At 40.3% G+C, this 15,082-nt stretch overlaps 1 protein-coding gene across 6 annotated transcripts in view; it reads right to left on the bottom strand.

Annotated features, from left to right (window-relative positions):
• Window positions 1–15,082, bottom strand: part of CCAR1 (cell division cycle and apoptosis regulator 1) — a 74,452-nt gene that overhangs the window by 40,202 nt on the left and 19,168 nt on the right. For 4 of the 6 annotated variants that reach the window (XM_021672811.2, XM_021672815.2, XM_012451424.3 and 1 more), the window contains exons 4-10: window positions 14,655–14,699; window positions 10,620–10,652; window positions 8,496–8,689; window positions 5,231–5,345; window positions 4,939–5,131; window positions 2,038–2,167; window positions 1,626–1,787 (exon numbers count right to left, since the gene is read on the bottom strand). In XM_021672811.2, coding sequence (XP_021528486.1) covers window positions 1,626–1,787; window positions 2,038–2,167; window positions 4,939–5,131; window positions 5,231–5,345; window positions 8,496–8,689; window positions 10,620–10,652; window positions 14,655–14,699 — 872 coding nt within the window. The remainder of the gene's footprint in view (window positions 1–1,625; window positions 1,788–2,037; window positions 2,168–4,938; window positions 5,132–5,230; window positions 5,346–8,495; window positions 8,690–10,619; window positions 10,653–14,654; window positions 14,700–15,082) is intronic. The other 2 variants (XM_021672813.2, XM_021672814.2) reach the window with 2 other exon arrangements.

The raw sequence follows: 15,082 nt of genomic DNA, 5'->3' as shown, positions 1-15,082 counted from the left end.
AATTCCTGGGCTCAAGTAATCCTTCCATCTCAGCCTCCCAAGTATTATAGCTAGGACTACAGATGCACTACCACATGTGGCTAACTTCTACTTTTTGTAGAGGTGAGGTCTCACTATTCTCCTGCCTCAGACTCCTGAGAAGCTGGAAATACAGGTGCACACCACCATGTGTGCCTTGGGAGGCTGAGGCAGGAGAATCACTTGAACCCAGGAGGCAGAGGTTGCAGTGAGCCAAGACTGCACCACTGCACTCCAACCTGGGCGACAGAGTGAGATTCCATCTCAAAAAAAAAAAAAAAAGTAAACATCAATAAGAACACTAGTAAATTAATAGTTGCTGATTTGATCATAAACAAGATAAATGAACATCAACTATGTAATATAATTAAGAAAAGTTACCAAGCCAAATTTTCTTGGCATTAAGTAGCTGGACTAAAATACACTGGTTTACTAAATCTCGTACTGGATATATAGAAATTTTAGCCTCTGATAGGCCAGTATTATGAATAGTAATTATTACTCTGTTTAAATGTATTAATATCCTATCAGGCCACTGAAGTGCATACAGCTATTTGCTTTTAGGCTAAACAGCCTTGAACACTGCTTTTAATGATTTTATTATTTTACTGCCAATTTGTTTTGTTCCATCTATTAATCTATTAACCAAGTTAACCAACCCACCATTAATTATCGAGAATATACAACTGCCATACACTGGATTAAGTGCTTTGGATACATCAACTAACCCTCACCATAATTTTGCTAGTTAATATTACCTTTGTTTTGCAGGTGAACCTCAGAAACTTCTGGCAACTTGGGCAGGTGCAGCGGCTCACACCTGTAACATGGCACTTTGGGAGGCCAAGGCAGGCGGATCACTTGAGGTCAGTAGTTCCAGACCAGCCTGGCCAACATGGTGAAATCCCATCTCTACTAAAAATTAAAAAATTAGCTGGGCGTGGTGCTAAACAACTGTAATCCCAGATACTCGGGACGCTGAGGCAGGGAAATCGCTTAAACCCGGGAGGTGGAGGCTGCAGTGAGCCAAAATCACGCCACTGCATTCCAGCCTGTTGACAGAGTAAGACTCAGTCTCAAAAAAAAAAAAAAAATTCCTGGTAATTTGCCATGACTTCTGATTCCAAAAAGTAAGATATTTATGTACATACGTACACATATACCATACATGTGTATAAATTATGTATGTCTGTGAGTATATATATTTAGATCTAGGGTTTCTATTATACTACATTGCCACAGCTAAACTTGAAATACTTGGTTTACTACTATATTATCGAATCATTGTATATAATGGACTATACATGTTTTGAAGTTATCAATAAGTCTAGATCTTAACTGATTGTAACTTTAGGGAATAACTTTATGACAGAGGAATTTCCTTGAAGCGCTGCCTTTTTCAATACCAGTTGATATCCTTCATGGGGGTTTAAAAATAATGCAGCCTTGTAGAAAACTAAGTTACTTCAAATTGTATTTCTGCCCTTATATGAAGAACACTTAACTGTCAGCAAATAAATGTTGCAAGAAAAATACCTCTGTAACATATTCCATCAAATTATATGAAATTGGTAATTTAAGAAAACAATGGCAGGGGAATAACCTACCAATCTAAAGAGAACTTTGAAAACTGAACTGTGTAACGTGGAACAACACGTCGAACTCTCCTAGGTGATCTTTCTCGCTCTCTTCGTGGAGATCTTTCCCGGGAACGTTTCCTCTGAGGTGATCTTTCTCTCGATCTACGTCTTTCTCTCTCTCTTTCACGACTGAAAGCAAATTTTTCTAAGATTACTAAAAAATATTTCTAATATTATAGAAAAGCTCTTCAATGAATAAATAGGGTAGGTAATATAAGCAAGATTCCATAGTATACTTGTTTAACTTTTGTAAATTTGTAGTAAAATAAACATAACAAAGTTTACCATTTTAAAAATTTATAAGCATATAGTTCAGTGGCATTAAGTATGTTTACATTGTTGTACTGCCACCATCCACAGTTTACTTTAGAAAATATACCTTCGGTCATCTTTTCTGTTAGGCACTTGATCCCCTCTGTCATTCCTTCCTGAAAATCGGGATGGTGGATCTAATCTTCGTGCCGGTTGTGGCTGTGAAACTATACGAACAGGAGGCTGCAATAAACCAGCTTTAAAAGATAAAGAAAAAAATGTTTAGCATGTCTAAACAAAGTTCAAAAGCATTACCTGATTAGACTAGATGAACGAAGTTAAATAACTGAGAGTCAATAAAATTGTTTTTTCAAAGTTGGCCTAATTTATATATTTTTTCAAAAAATAGGTACTGTCAAGCCAGGTGCAGTGGCTCGTCCCTGTCCCAGCACTCTGGGAGGCTGAGGGGAGTGGATCACCTGAAGGTCAGGAGTTCAAGACCAGCCTGGCAAACATGGTAAAACCAAATCTATACTAAAAGGTACAAAAATCAGCTGGGTGTTGGGGCAGGCTACTCGGGAGCAATCTCAGCTACTGAGGAGGCTGAGGCAGGAGAATTGAGGCAGGTGAGACTCCATTTCAAAAAAAAAAAGGAAATTATTGGCTAGATGTGGTTGCCACCACTCAATATGAGTTTTGCCCCCAAACTCCTTACTCTGCACAATGATACAGAGAACATCCCCAATAGATAAAGAGCTCAACCCTGCAGAATAAGGACATGTTATATGTCCTTATTACAGAAAAATCAACCATGTGCAGTGGCTCAAACCTACAATCTCAACACTTTAGTAGGGTGAGGTGGTAGGATTACCTGCAACCAAGAGTTCAAGACCAGCTTGGGCAACCATAGCAAGACCTCATTGCTACTAAAAATCAAAAAAAGGCCAGGCATGGTGGCTAACGCCTGTAATCCCAGCACTTTGGGAGGCTGAGGTGGGCGGATCACAAGGTCAGGAGTTCATCCAGCCTGGCCAATATGGTGAAACTCCATCTCTACTAAAAATACAAAAATCAGCCAGGAGTGGTGGCAGATGCCTGTAATACCAGCTAGTCAGGAGGCTAAGGCAGGAGAATCACTTGAACCCTGGAGGCGGAGTTTGCAGTGAGCTGAGATCGCGCCACTGCACTCCAGCCTGAGTGACAGAGCAAGACTGTCTCAAAAAACTAAAAATAAAGGCTGGGTGCGGTGGCTCACGCCTGTAATCCCAGCACTTTGGGAGGCCAAGGCAGGCTGAATACTTAACTCCAGGAGTTCAAGACCAGCTTGGGCAACATGGCAAAACCCGGTCTCTACAAAAAGATACAAAAATTAGAGGAGGGCTGGGGCGGGAGGATTGCTTAAGCCCAAGAGGTTGAGGCTACAGTGAGCTGAGATCACACCACTGCATCTATGCCTGAGAAACTGTCTGAAAAAAAAAAAAGAAAAAAAGAAAATGCAGCCTGGGTATCATGGTGAAACCCTGTCTATACAAAAGATATAAAATTTAGGCTGGCAGAGTGGTGTGAACCTGCAGTCCCAGCTACTCAGTGGAACTGAGGCAGTAGGATCACTTGAGCCGGGGAGGCGGAGGTTGCAGTGAGTCAAGATTACACCACTGCACTCTAGCCCTGGCAACAGAGAGAAGCCCTGTCTCAAAAGAAACAACAAAAGGGCCAGGCACAGTGGCTCATGCCTGTAATTGTAGCACTCTCGGAGGCCGAGGAGGGTGGATCACGAGGTCAGGAGTTCAAGACCACCCTGGCCAAGATGGTGAAACCTCGTCTCTAATAAAAATACAAAAATTAGCAGACTGTGGTGGCACCCACTTGTAGTCCCATACTCAGTGGGCTGAGTCAAGGGAATTGATTGACCCCAAGAGGCACAGGTTGCAGTGAGCCAAGATTGTGCCACTGCACTCCTGCCTGGGTTCCGTCTCAAAAAAAAAAAGAAAAAAATAACAAAACATGTCACAATACGACATTTTTAAAATGCCAATTAAGTAGGTTTCTATAAGCAAAGGCTACCTATCATCTTTTTCTCTTTTTTTTGAGACGGAGTTTCGCTCTTAATGCCCAGGGTAGAGGGCAATGGTGCAATCTGGGCTTGCTGCAACCTCCAACTCCTGGGTTCAAGCAATTTTCCTGCCTCAGCCTCTCGAGTAGCTGGGATTACAGGTGCCCGCCACCACACCCAGCTAATATTTGTCTTTTTGGTAGAGATGGGGTTTCACCATGTTGGCCAGGATGGTCTCAAACTCCAGACCTCAGGTGATCCGCCCGCCTTGGTCTCCTAAAGTGCTGGGATTACAGCATAAGCCAACTGCGCTCAGCCCTACCTACCATCTTAAACACTGTTTTCATAAGAACGTGTCTGGACTGGGTGCAATGGCTCACACCTATAATCCTAGCACTTTGGGAGGCCAAAGAGAGCAGATCACTTGAAGTCAGGAGTTTGGGACCAGACTGGCCAACATGGTAAAACCCCGTCTCTACTGAAAATACATAAATTAGCTGGGCGTGGTGGCAGATGCCTGTAATCTCAGCTACTCAGGAGGCTGAGACAGGAGAATTGCTTGAACCTGGGAGGCTGACGTTGCAGTGAGCCAAGATCAGGTCCTTGCACTGCAGCCTGGGCAACACAGTGAGACACTGTCTCAAAAAAACAAACAAGAACATGTCTCGAGTTCAATCAATCAATTTTCAAAGAAAAATTTAAAACTCAGCCAATTCATTTGATGTGGTATGATTCAATAAGTAATTTAATAGTTTGGATATTTGTTTTAACTCCACAAGAGCATATCTTTGAATTTCTTATCACTAAGAGCAATAAAAAAAGTTTCATACAGCTATGGAAGTAGAAGTGTCCTATTGAGGATTTTTAAAAAGCTTCAAGTTTTCTTGAAATCCCTGCCTTTTTGTAATTAAAAGCATATTTATGTTATTAACAACTAAAAAGCTATATATTAGTCTGAAACAAAAGCAAAGATACCTTTCTGCTGAGGCTGCTGTAATAAGGGCTGTGGTTGAGTCTGCAATAGTGGTGTAATAGAAGCTGCTGAAATCTGTGCCTGCAGCAGTGACTGGGGCTGGGGCTGAGTCTGAACACCAAATGTTGACTGTGGTGCAATTGGCTGAAGCACAGCAGGAGGAGTCTTCAATAATGGCTGGGTTTGTGACTGATTCTTAAATTAAAAAATTGAAGAATAAGAAAGAAATATCTTTGTGAATTAGAAGACTCATTTGCCAAGTTTCTATAATACCTAACTCAATATTTTACGTACCTGATTTGGTAGTGTTTGAATTCTCTGTGCGTTCCACTTAAAAGGCATATTAGGATTATAAGTAGCTTCAACCAATACTCTGTCACCTACTTGGGGGGTTTTCCCTTTGACAGCACTGTAAAAAAAGAAAAAAAAAAGAAGTCAAATATAAATACAATGAAAAGAGATTTCTCCCCAAAATGATTTACATATTTAGTATTTTAAAGTAAACCGTATCTCAAAAATAATAAATAAATAACAGTAAACTATATCAGAAATGGAAGCCTGAAAAGCTCTTTAAAATGTAGATGGGGCCGGGTGCGGTGGTTCATGCCTGTAATCCTAGCACTTTGGGAGGCCAAGGTGAGCGAATCACTTGAGGTGAGGAGTTCAAGACCAGCCTGACCAACGTGGTGAAACCCCATTTCTAGTAAAAATACAAAAATTAGCCAGGCATGGTAGCAGACACCTGTAATCCCAGCTATTTAGGAGGCTGAGGCAGGAGAATGACTTGAACCTGGGAGGTGGAGGCTGCAGTAAGCTGAGATCATGCCACTACACGCTAGGCTGGATGACAGACAGGACGCGATCTCAAACAAAAATAAATAAAATAACTATTTTTAAAAAGTAGCTGGGGTATGGGTGCAGTGGCTCACGCCTGTAATCCCAGAACTTTGGGAGGCCAAGATGGGCAGATCACTTGAGGAGTTTGACACCAGCCTGGCTAACATGGTAAAGGCCCATCTCTACTAAAAATACAAAAATTAGCACGGTGCGAATTACTTGTACCTGAAAGGTGGAGGTCACAGTGAGCCAAAATCGTACCACTGCAACTCCAGCCTGGGTGATAGAATGAGACTCCGTCTCAAAAACATAATAATAAAAAAAGAGGCCGGGCACGGTGGCTCACGCCTGTAATCCCAGCACTTTGGGAGGCCAAGGCGGGTGGATCACAAGGTTAAGAGATCGAGACCATCCTGGTCAACATGGTGAAACCCCGTCTCCACTAAAATTACAAAAAATTAGCTGGGCATGGTGGCGCGTGCCTGTAATCCCAGATACTCGGGAGGCTGAGGCAGGAGAATTGCCTGAACCCAGGAGGCGGAGGTTGCGGTGAGCCGAGATCGCGCCATTGCACTCTAGCCTGGGTAACAAGAGCGAAACTCCGTCTCAAAAAAATAATAATAATAATAATAATAATAATAATAATAATAATAATAATAAAAGAAAAACTTTAAAAACCAAAAGGATTGCCTTGAGGTCAGGAGTTTAAGACCAGCCTGGGCAACATTGTGAAAACACGTTTCTACAAAAAAATTTAAAAATTAGCTTTTAGGTCTAAATCTGAAGAAAAAAAATAGCTGGGTGTGGTGGCATGTGCCTACAGTCCCAATTACTTGAGAAGCTGAAGCAGCAGGATTCCTTGAACACAGGAATTTGAGGTTGCAGTGAGCTATGACTGCACCTCTGGACCCCAACCTGGGTGAAAGACCGAGACCCCACCTCAAAAAATAAAATAAAATAGCCAGAAGTGGTGGTACACGCCTGATGGCCCAGAAACATGGGAGGCTGAGGTGGGAGATTACTTGGGCCCAGGAATTCAACACTGCAGTTCACTATGATTGCACCACTGCACTCCAGCCTGGGTGATAAAGCAAGACCCTGTCTCAAAAACAAAAAAAAAGTAGGTAAGTAGATATACTCCCTAGACTCGTTTCAAAACGGGTATTTCACCCTTATAATATAAACACAAGTTTAAAGTGAAATTAATAATTTACCACCCTGTATTTCCCTAGTATTACCTGTCTCTCCACTATTTACTTTTATAACCCAATACTAAGATTTGCTTTGGGCTTTCAAATGATGAAACAAATGCAGAAAAGACAAAAAACAGGAAACCCCTTTACAGAAAAACATAGTACAGTATTTCCTCCAAACACTACAAAGCTATGAAAGTACTAATTTAAATGTCGAAAAAGAATTTTTTTAAGAAATAAATATTTTTAATGTCAGTTCAATCATTTGATCCTATTAACTTTTTCAATGTTAATATTTTTGTTTTTAGAGATGGTGTCTCACCATTATGTTGCCCAGGCTGGTCTGGACCTCCTAGCCTCAAGTCAACTACCTACTTTGGCCTCCCGAGAAACTGAGATTACAAGGACAAGTCACCACGCCTGGCTAAAAAACAATTTTAAAATCTGTATTATGTCATTAGACATGTCGAATGAAAGATTCTGTTTCAGAATTAGATTTCAACACCCCACACACAGTTATGTCTACCCAGGAATACTGTTAGAACTGCCACTTAACTCTTATAAAACATTTATGAAGAATTCTCAGTAAGTAGTTTGTTCAATAATCGAGGTATCTTTTATCACAATCTCCACCACAAAAGGCCTAAAGTACAATATAATACGAGCAGGATGATTAAAATAAAAAATTCCACACTTGAGTTTCTTCAGGAAAAAATACAGAATTATAGCTAAACTGGCCAGGTGTGATGGCTCATGCCTATAATCCTAGCACTTTGGGGGACCGAGGCATACAAATCACCTGAGGTCAGGAGTTTGAGACTGGCCTGGCCAACATGGTGAATCCCCATTTTACTAAAAAATACAAAAATTAGCTGGACATGGTGGCACAGGTCTGTTGTTTCAGCTACTTGGGAGGCTAAGCAGGAGAATTGCTTAAACCCAAGGGACAGAGGTTACAGCGAGCTGAGATCGCACCACTGCACTCCAGCCTGGGTGACAGAATGAGACTCTGTTTAAAAAAAAAAAAAGAAAGAAACAAAGAAGACAAAATTTCACACTTGAGTTTCTTCAGGAAAAAATAAAATAGAAACTTATAGCTAAACTGGATGGGCGCAGTGGCTCAAGTCTGTAATTCCAGCACTTTGGGAGGCCAAGGCAGGTAGATCACTTGAGGTCAGGAGTTTGAGAGCAGCCTGGCCAACATGGTGAAATCCCCTGTTCTCTACTAAAGACACAAAAGTTAGCTGAGTGTGGTGGTGCACGCCAGTTATCCCAGCTATTCCGAAGGCTGAGGTAAGAAAATTGCTTGAACCCAGGAGGCAGAGGCTGCAGTGAGCCGACCAAGATTGCGCGACTGTGTCCAGCCTGGGTTAAATAGCAAGACTGTCTCAAAAAAGAAAAGAAAAGAAAATTATAGCTAAATTATAATCTTTGCCACAACTAAACAGGTGTTTTATGATAAACACAAGAAGCCATGTATTTGTTATAAAATAAATATGTTCCAAGTGACAAGATCTAATTAAGTTTACCTAAGCTGAAAGAATACATCTTCATCCACAAAGCCAAATGTGTCATGTAGTTTTGTAACCACCCCTGTGAAAACACGCTGCTTTTGAGGCTGGGTTTGCTGCTGACTGGACCTTGGTGTTGGATACGATACAGTTATTTGTGCTGTAGGCTGAGGAGTAGACAGGCTAAGGCTTGTAGGCAGTGCAACAGCTGGCTATAAAGCAAAATCAACATCAAATTAAGGTAATGATTTGAAATCCTATAAAAACTGAAATTAACCCAGAATGTTCAAAATTTTATATTATGTTAGAAAATATACATGTACATCTTGAAAGCGAGAGTCAAGTCTAAAACTAAACTATAAATTATTTTTAACCTGTTTCATCAAGCTCCCTTAGATAAGTATTCTTACTAATTCAAAATCCATACTAGCATAATAAAGACTCAGGAAAGTCCTTAGTAAAGGAACTCAGCATTCCTTAAACTTTGACCACAAAATTATTTTCTCTTGAAATTTCTTTAATATCTTAAGACACTAGTAATGTGTATGAGTACACGTAGGGAAACAGCATTTAAACAAAAGAAATTCTACAGTTTTTCTACTTAATTGGAAACTCTACTTTGTTGATGATTGAAAATATGAGTTAGGTGCTAATCGACTGTAGTTCTTTAATAAAAACAGATTGATTTCTCAATTGAAGTGTACTTTATTTTTTTATTTATTTATTTTTTGAGACGGAGTTTCGCTCTTGTTACCCAGGCTGGAGTGCAATGGCGCAATCTCAGCTCACCGCAACCTCAGCCTCCTGGGTTCAGGCAATTCTCCTGCCTCAGCCTCCTGAGTAGCTGGGATTACAGGCATGCGCCACCATGCCCAGCTAATTTTTTGTATTAGTAGAGACGGGGTTTCACCATGTTGACCAGGATGGTCTCGATCTCTTGACCTCGTGATCCACCCGCCTCAGCCTCCCAAAGTGCTGGGATTACAGGCATGAGCCACCATGCCCGGCCAGTGTACTTTATTTTTAAGACAAGAGATTCAAGACTAAAAAGGTACAAAAGGTTATACAGTGGGCCGGGCACAGTGGCTCATGTCTGTAATCCCAGCACTTTGGGAGGCTGAGGCAGGCGGATCACCTGAGGTCAGGAGTTCAAGACCAGCCTGACCAATATGATGAAACCCTGTCTCTACCAAAAACACAAAAATTAGCTGGGCATGATGGCAGGCACCTGTAGTCCCAGCTACTTGGGAGGCTGAGGCAGAACTGCTTGAATCCAGGAGGTGGAGACTGCAGTGAGCCAAGATTGTGCCATTACATTCCAGCCTGGATGACAGACCAAGACTTCATCTCAGAAAAACAAACAAACAAAAAGGATATACAGTGAAAAGCTTCTCTCCTATCCCTGCTCCTCAGCCATGCAGTTCCCTAAACATGAAGCAATCACTGTTCTAGTTATTACTATAAAGCATCCTGGAAATACTTGATTCAAATATGCATACAGATAAATGGAAGCACATAATACATACTGGACTGTACCTTTACTTCTATCTCAGATTATCTGGAATATCATTCCATATCAGTACATATACAGTTTTGTTTTAACCGCTGCATAGTATTTCACTCTAAGTATTAACAAGGGATCCGCAAACTATGACCCGATGGCAAAGATAGCCTATAGGCTGTTTTTGCGTAATTCATAAGCTAAGAGAATATGTGAAAGATACTATAGTCTGTAAAGCCTAAGGTAGCAATACATATCAAAAGTTCAAAACTGTTCAACGTTGCTAAAAAATTAAGCAGATGTCACACAATAACTTTCCCTGCTAAGGTGGAGCTAAAAAAGAAGTAATATGCAGAAATTTTCCAAAAGAAAAACGGCTACAAAAATCAGCATTAACAAAATATCAGTATTAAGTTTAAAATAAAATCTCATATTTATTCATACTATATCATAGCTGAACCTACAATGAGAAACCATCAAAGATAAAATAGCACACTTCGACCTTTATTTAGCATTATATTCCCAAACCAGTATGTGAATCTAACAAGTAACTAAACACTGAAAGAAAAAGTAGAATAGGAATAAAGCTTTAGTTACTGTTCATTCAGATATCCAAAACAAATAAAGTAATACCAACTAACCTGTGTTAAAAGGGTTTGCTGGGGTTGCTGTAACTGGAAATAGAAAAATACACACACACAGAAAAGGATCAATTAGAATTGCTGTTTCATAGATACTTTACAAAAGAAATAATCCCTGTAGAAGTTATTCTACTTACTTATTTTTTAAACTGAAGCAAAGTTCTGCTATGTTGCCCAGGCTAGTCTTGAACTCCTGAGCTCGAGCAATCCTTTTGCCTCAGCCTCCCGAAGTGGCAGGATTGCAGACATGAGCCACTGCACCCAGCCCAGTTATTTATTTTATTTTTAAGAAAAATGTGAAAAGTGACAGAGATCACTAAGAGTATAAAGTTTTCTACAACTATTTCTAACAACTGCGGACCTCATATATAAGTAACTCATTCAATGATAGGCACTTAACTACTTTTAATAAAAATACAGAAACTGATTTTTTTGTTGTTATTATTTCCTAGGAATAGCACCCACAGTAAAACCCCACATATCTCTAAAAGGGAAGATTACCATGCTACAGAAATAACTCAGTATCATCAGTATGCTACTTGTATCAAAAAATATCACTGGCCATCAATCCAATTCATAGATATATTCCCTAATATGAGAAGCACTGTTGATGGGACAATTTGCCTTAGTAAAGGAACTCAGCATTCCTTAAACTTTGACCACAAAATTATTTTCTCATGAAATTTCTTTAATATCTTAAGACACTAGTAATGTGTTATGAGTACTCTTAAGACCATGAAGGACCAAATACTTTGACATATGGTTTTTCTGATAATAGCAAAGTGTACTATTACCAGAAAGTAAAAAGAATTAATATGAAAGGAGAAATTTTTAAATTCTGAAATATAAACTTGACTTAGGCCAAGTTAAAATAATCTGTATGAGGTTGTAATTCAAAACACTCACTTTACTTGGAGTCACCATGTATTTGAGATTAAATCATGTCAAAATACTATTTTTCTCTAAGTCAAGAACAGTTGAGTAGTGCCATTTTTTTAAAGGCAGAATAACTGAGTATTACAATTTTTACAAGGTTCAACCTCACTTATTAAGAGCTTTAATAGTGTATTTCATAAGAACAATAAAATAAGTTGGAAAGGGCCAGGGGCGGTGGCTCACACCTGTAATCCCAGCACTCTAGGGGGCCGAGGTGGGTGAATCACCTGAGGTCAGGAGTTCGAGATCAGCCTGACCAACACTATGAAACCTGGTCTCTGTATAACCTTTTGTACCTTTTTAGTCTTGAATCTCTTGTCTTAAAAATAAAGTACACTTCAATTGAGAAATCAACCTCTTTTTATTAAAGAACTACAGTCGATTAGCACCTAACTCATATTTTTAAAATTAGCCTGGTGTGGTGGCACACGCCTGTAATCTCAGCTACTCGGGAGGCTGAGGCAGGAGAATCGCTTGAACCTGGGAGGCAGAGGTTGCAGTGAGCCGAGATCGCAGCACTGCACTCCAGCCTGGGGGACAGAGTGAGACTCCATCTCGGAAAAAAAAAAAATAGAAGTTGGAAGGTATTCTGAAAACAATTTGAGACCCATCTTTTATCAGTTAAGAAGTTTAAAGCAATTACTAGTGGAATACTGCAGTCTTCCCGGAAAATGCAATGCTTCTGAAGCCTCAAGGGGTTTAAGCCAAGGATTAAACTGGGCCGTAGATCTAGGGACAAAGAAGTTATGAACTGAGAAACCTCTGCAGTCATAAAAAAGAATGAGACCAGGTCCTCTGCAAAGACATGGATGGAGGCCATTATCCTCAGCTAACTAACGGAGGAACAGAAAACCAAATACCACATGTTCTCACAAGGGAGCTAAATGATGAGTATTTATGAACACAAAAGAAACAACAGACACTGAGGTCTGCTTGAGGGTGGAGGATAGAAGGAGGGAAGAGCAGAAAAAATAACTATCGGGTACTGGGCTTAATTCCTGAGTGATGAAATAATCTGTACAACAAACCACCATGACATGAGTTTACCTATGTAACAAATCCTTACATGTACCCCGGAAGCTAAAATAAAAGTTTAAAAAAAAAGAAAAAAAGAGTGAGAGAAGCCTCATATTCTTCCATATGGTCTTTTTTGTTTCTTCTTGAGATAGAGTCTTGCTCTGTTGTCCAGGCTGGAGTGCAATGGCACAATCTTGACTCACTGTAACCTCTGCCTACTGGGTTCAAGCGATTCTCGTGCCTCAGCCTCCCGACTAGCTGAATTACAGGCATCTGCCACCATACCTGGCTAATTTTTGTATTTCTAGTAGAGATGGGGTTTTCCCATGTTGGCCAGACTGGTTTCAAACTCTTGACCTCAGATGATCCGCCCGCTTTGGTCTCCCAAAGTGTTAGGATTACAGGCATGAGCCACCTTGCCCAAACTCCATATGGTCTTTAAATTAACTTTTTGATATCTTTCTCTTGTATTCTCCTGGCTGCTAATGTTCTTAAAACTTCCTAATGGTGCTGAAAAGGGCTGAAGACTACACCCTAGCCCTGGACATGCCTAGAATGGGTGCTTGGGCTAAAGCATATCTACAATTCATCAGGGCAAACTCTCTTTCCTTGATAATTCCTATGAATGTATCTAAGGAAAAAGGGGTCAACGAAACTTGCTTTTAGTCTAAATCAGGAGTTTCCATATCGTTCAAATATGCCTAAGGAATAGGTGTGTGAACTATAAAAGGAGGCTTTCTCCCACATTGTGTTCATTTAATTTTTTTTTTTTTTTTTTTGAGACGGAGTTTCGCTCGTTACCCAGGCTGGAGTGCAATGGCGCGATCTCGGCTCACTGCAACCTCCGCCTCCTGGGTTCAGGCAATTCTCCTGCCTCAGCCTCCTTAGTAGCTGGGATTACAGGCATGCGCCACTATGCCCAGCTAATTTTCTGTATTTTTAATAGAGATGGGGTTTCGCCATGTTGACCAGGATGGTCTCGATCTCTTGACCTCATGATCCACCCTCCTCAGCGTCCCAAAGTGCTGGGATTACAGGCTTGAGCCACCACGCCCGGCCTCATTTAATTTTTGACAGGTGTGTGCCACCACGCCCAGCTAATTTTTGTATTTTAAGTAGAGGTGGGGTTTTACCATGTTGGCCAGGCTGGTATCAAACTCCTGATCCTCAAGTGATCTGCCTGCCTTAGCTTTCCAAAGTGCTCGGATTACAGGCGTGAACCATTGTGCCTGGCCGGCCTTCTCCCATTTTGAACAGTTCTATTTTAATATTTTGTATATTTGATTTCCATAAACAATTAGATTAATAAAAAGGGGGCTTGGGGTCCTACTCCTTTAAAGAAATAAAGGCTGTAGCAGGTGTTAGTTAATGTGACAAAAATTTGAAGAAAAAAAAAAAGAAATAAAGTCTGAAAGCTTATATAGCGTTTGGGCTTCAAGAAGGAAAAGGAGCTTTCATTTTCACATGTGGTCTAGTTCAGCAGAGCTGGCCCAAATGTTCCAGACAGGAGCACAACAGGTCAAAGGGTGGTTCTTTCCAGATTATTTTCTGCATACTTTCTTTTTCTTCTGAGATAGAGTTTCACTCTTGTTGCCCAGGCTGCATGTAGTACAATGATGCGACCTTGGCTCACTGCAACCTCTGCCTCCCAGGTTCAAGCGATTCTCCTGCCTTAGCCTCCTGTGTGGCTGGGATTACAGGCATGTGTCACCACGCCTGGCTAATTTTTGTGTTTTTAGGAGAGATGGGGTTTCACCATATTAGCCAGGCTGGTCTCAAACTCCTGACCTCGTGATCAGCCCGTCTCAGCCTCCCAAAGTGTTGGGATTACAGATGTGAGTCACCACACCCAGCTTCCACATACTTTCTTAGAAACATGTGACAAAGACTGGCTGAGGATTTTGGTTGTTAGGACCGCCCTCCCATCTCCCTCATCCTTTTTTCCTACCTAATTTACTCCAGCCCCTCCCAAAAAATTTGTATTACACATTAAGGCGATAGAAATAAAAATGTCTATCAATTGAACTTTGGAGCAAATGGCTATTTTAAAATCAGTTTTTAACATGGAAAATATAAACTAACCTGTTGTTGCACACTATACAAGGCCTGCTGAGGTTGTGAATACTGCTGAAACATTAAAAAAATATAATTTTCAAAGAAAAATACAGACACTGAATTTACTCATTCTCAAAATGTGATATACATAGAAATACATACAATTACACTAAAAATAAACACTCTGTTCTGGCATGGCATTGATTCAAAGAAAAAACAAACAAACAAAAAGAATAAAAATAAATTTTCTGGAACAGTGAAACTTCATCTCAAGTAAATAAAACTGTGATTACTTATACTCCAGGATCCAAAAAGAAGTAAATTTTATTCACATAATTAAGGTATAAGAACTGCCCAATTTAAGGACTTAAATTTTTTGACTATTCAACTACTCTTCTTTTTTTTGGACACAGGTTTTTGCTCTGTCTCCCAGGCTAGAATGTAGTGGTGCAATC

This window comes from Aotus nancymaae, unplaced genomic scaffold, assembly GCF_030222135.1.
Source record: "Aotus nancymaae isolate 86718 unplaced genomic scaffold, 86718_ANA_hifiasm-v0.15.2.pri h1tg000010l, whole genome shotgun sequence".
Classification (NCBI taxonomy): domain Eukaryota; kingdom Metazoa; phylum Chordata; class Mammalia; order Primates; family Aotidae; genus Aotus; species Aotus nancymaae.
This window is presented reverse-complemented; position numbering and strand designations above follow the sequence as displayed.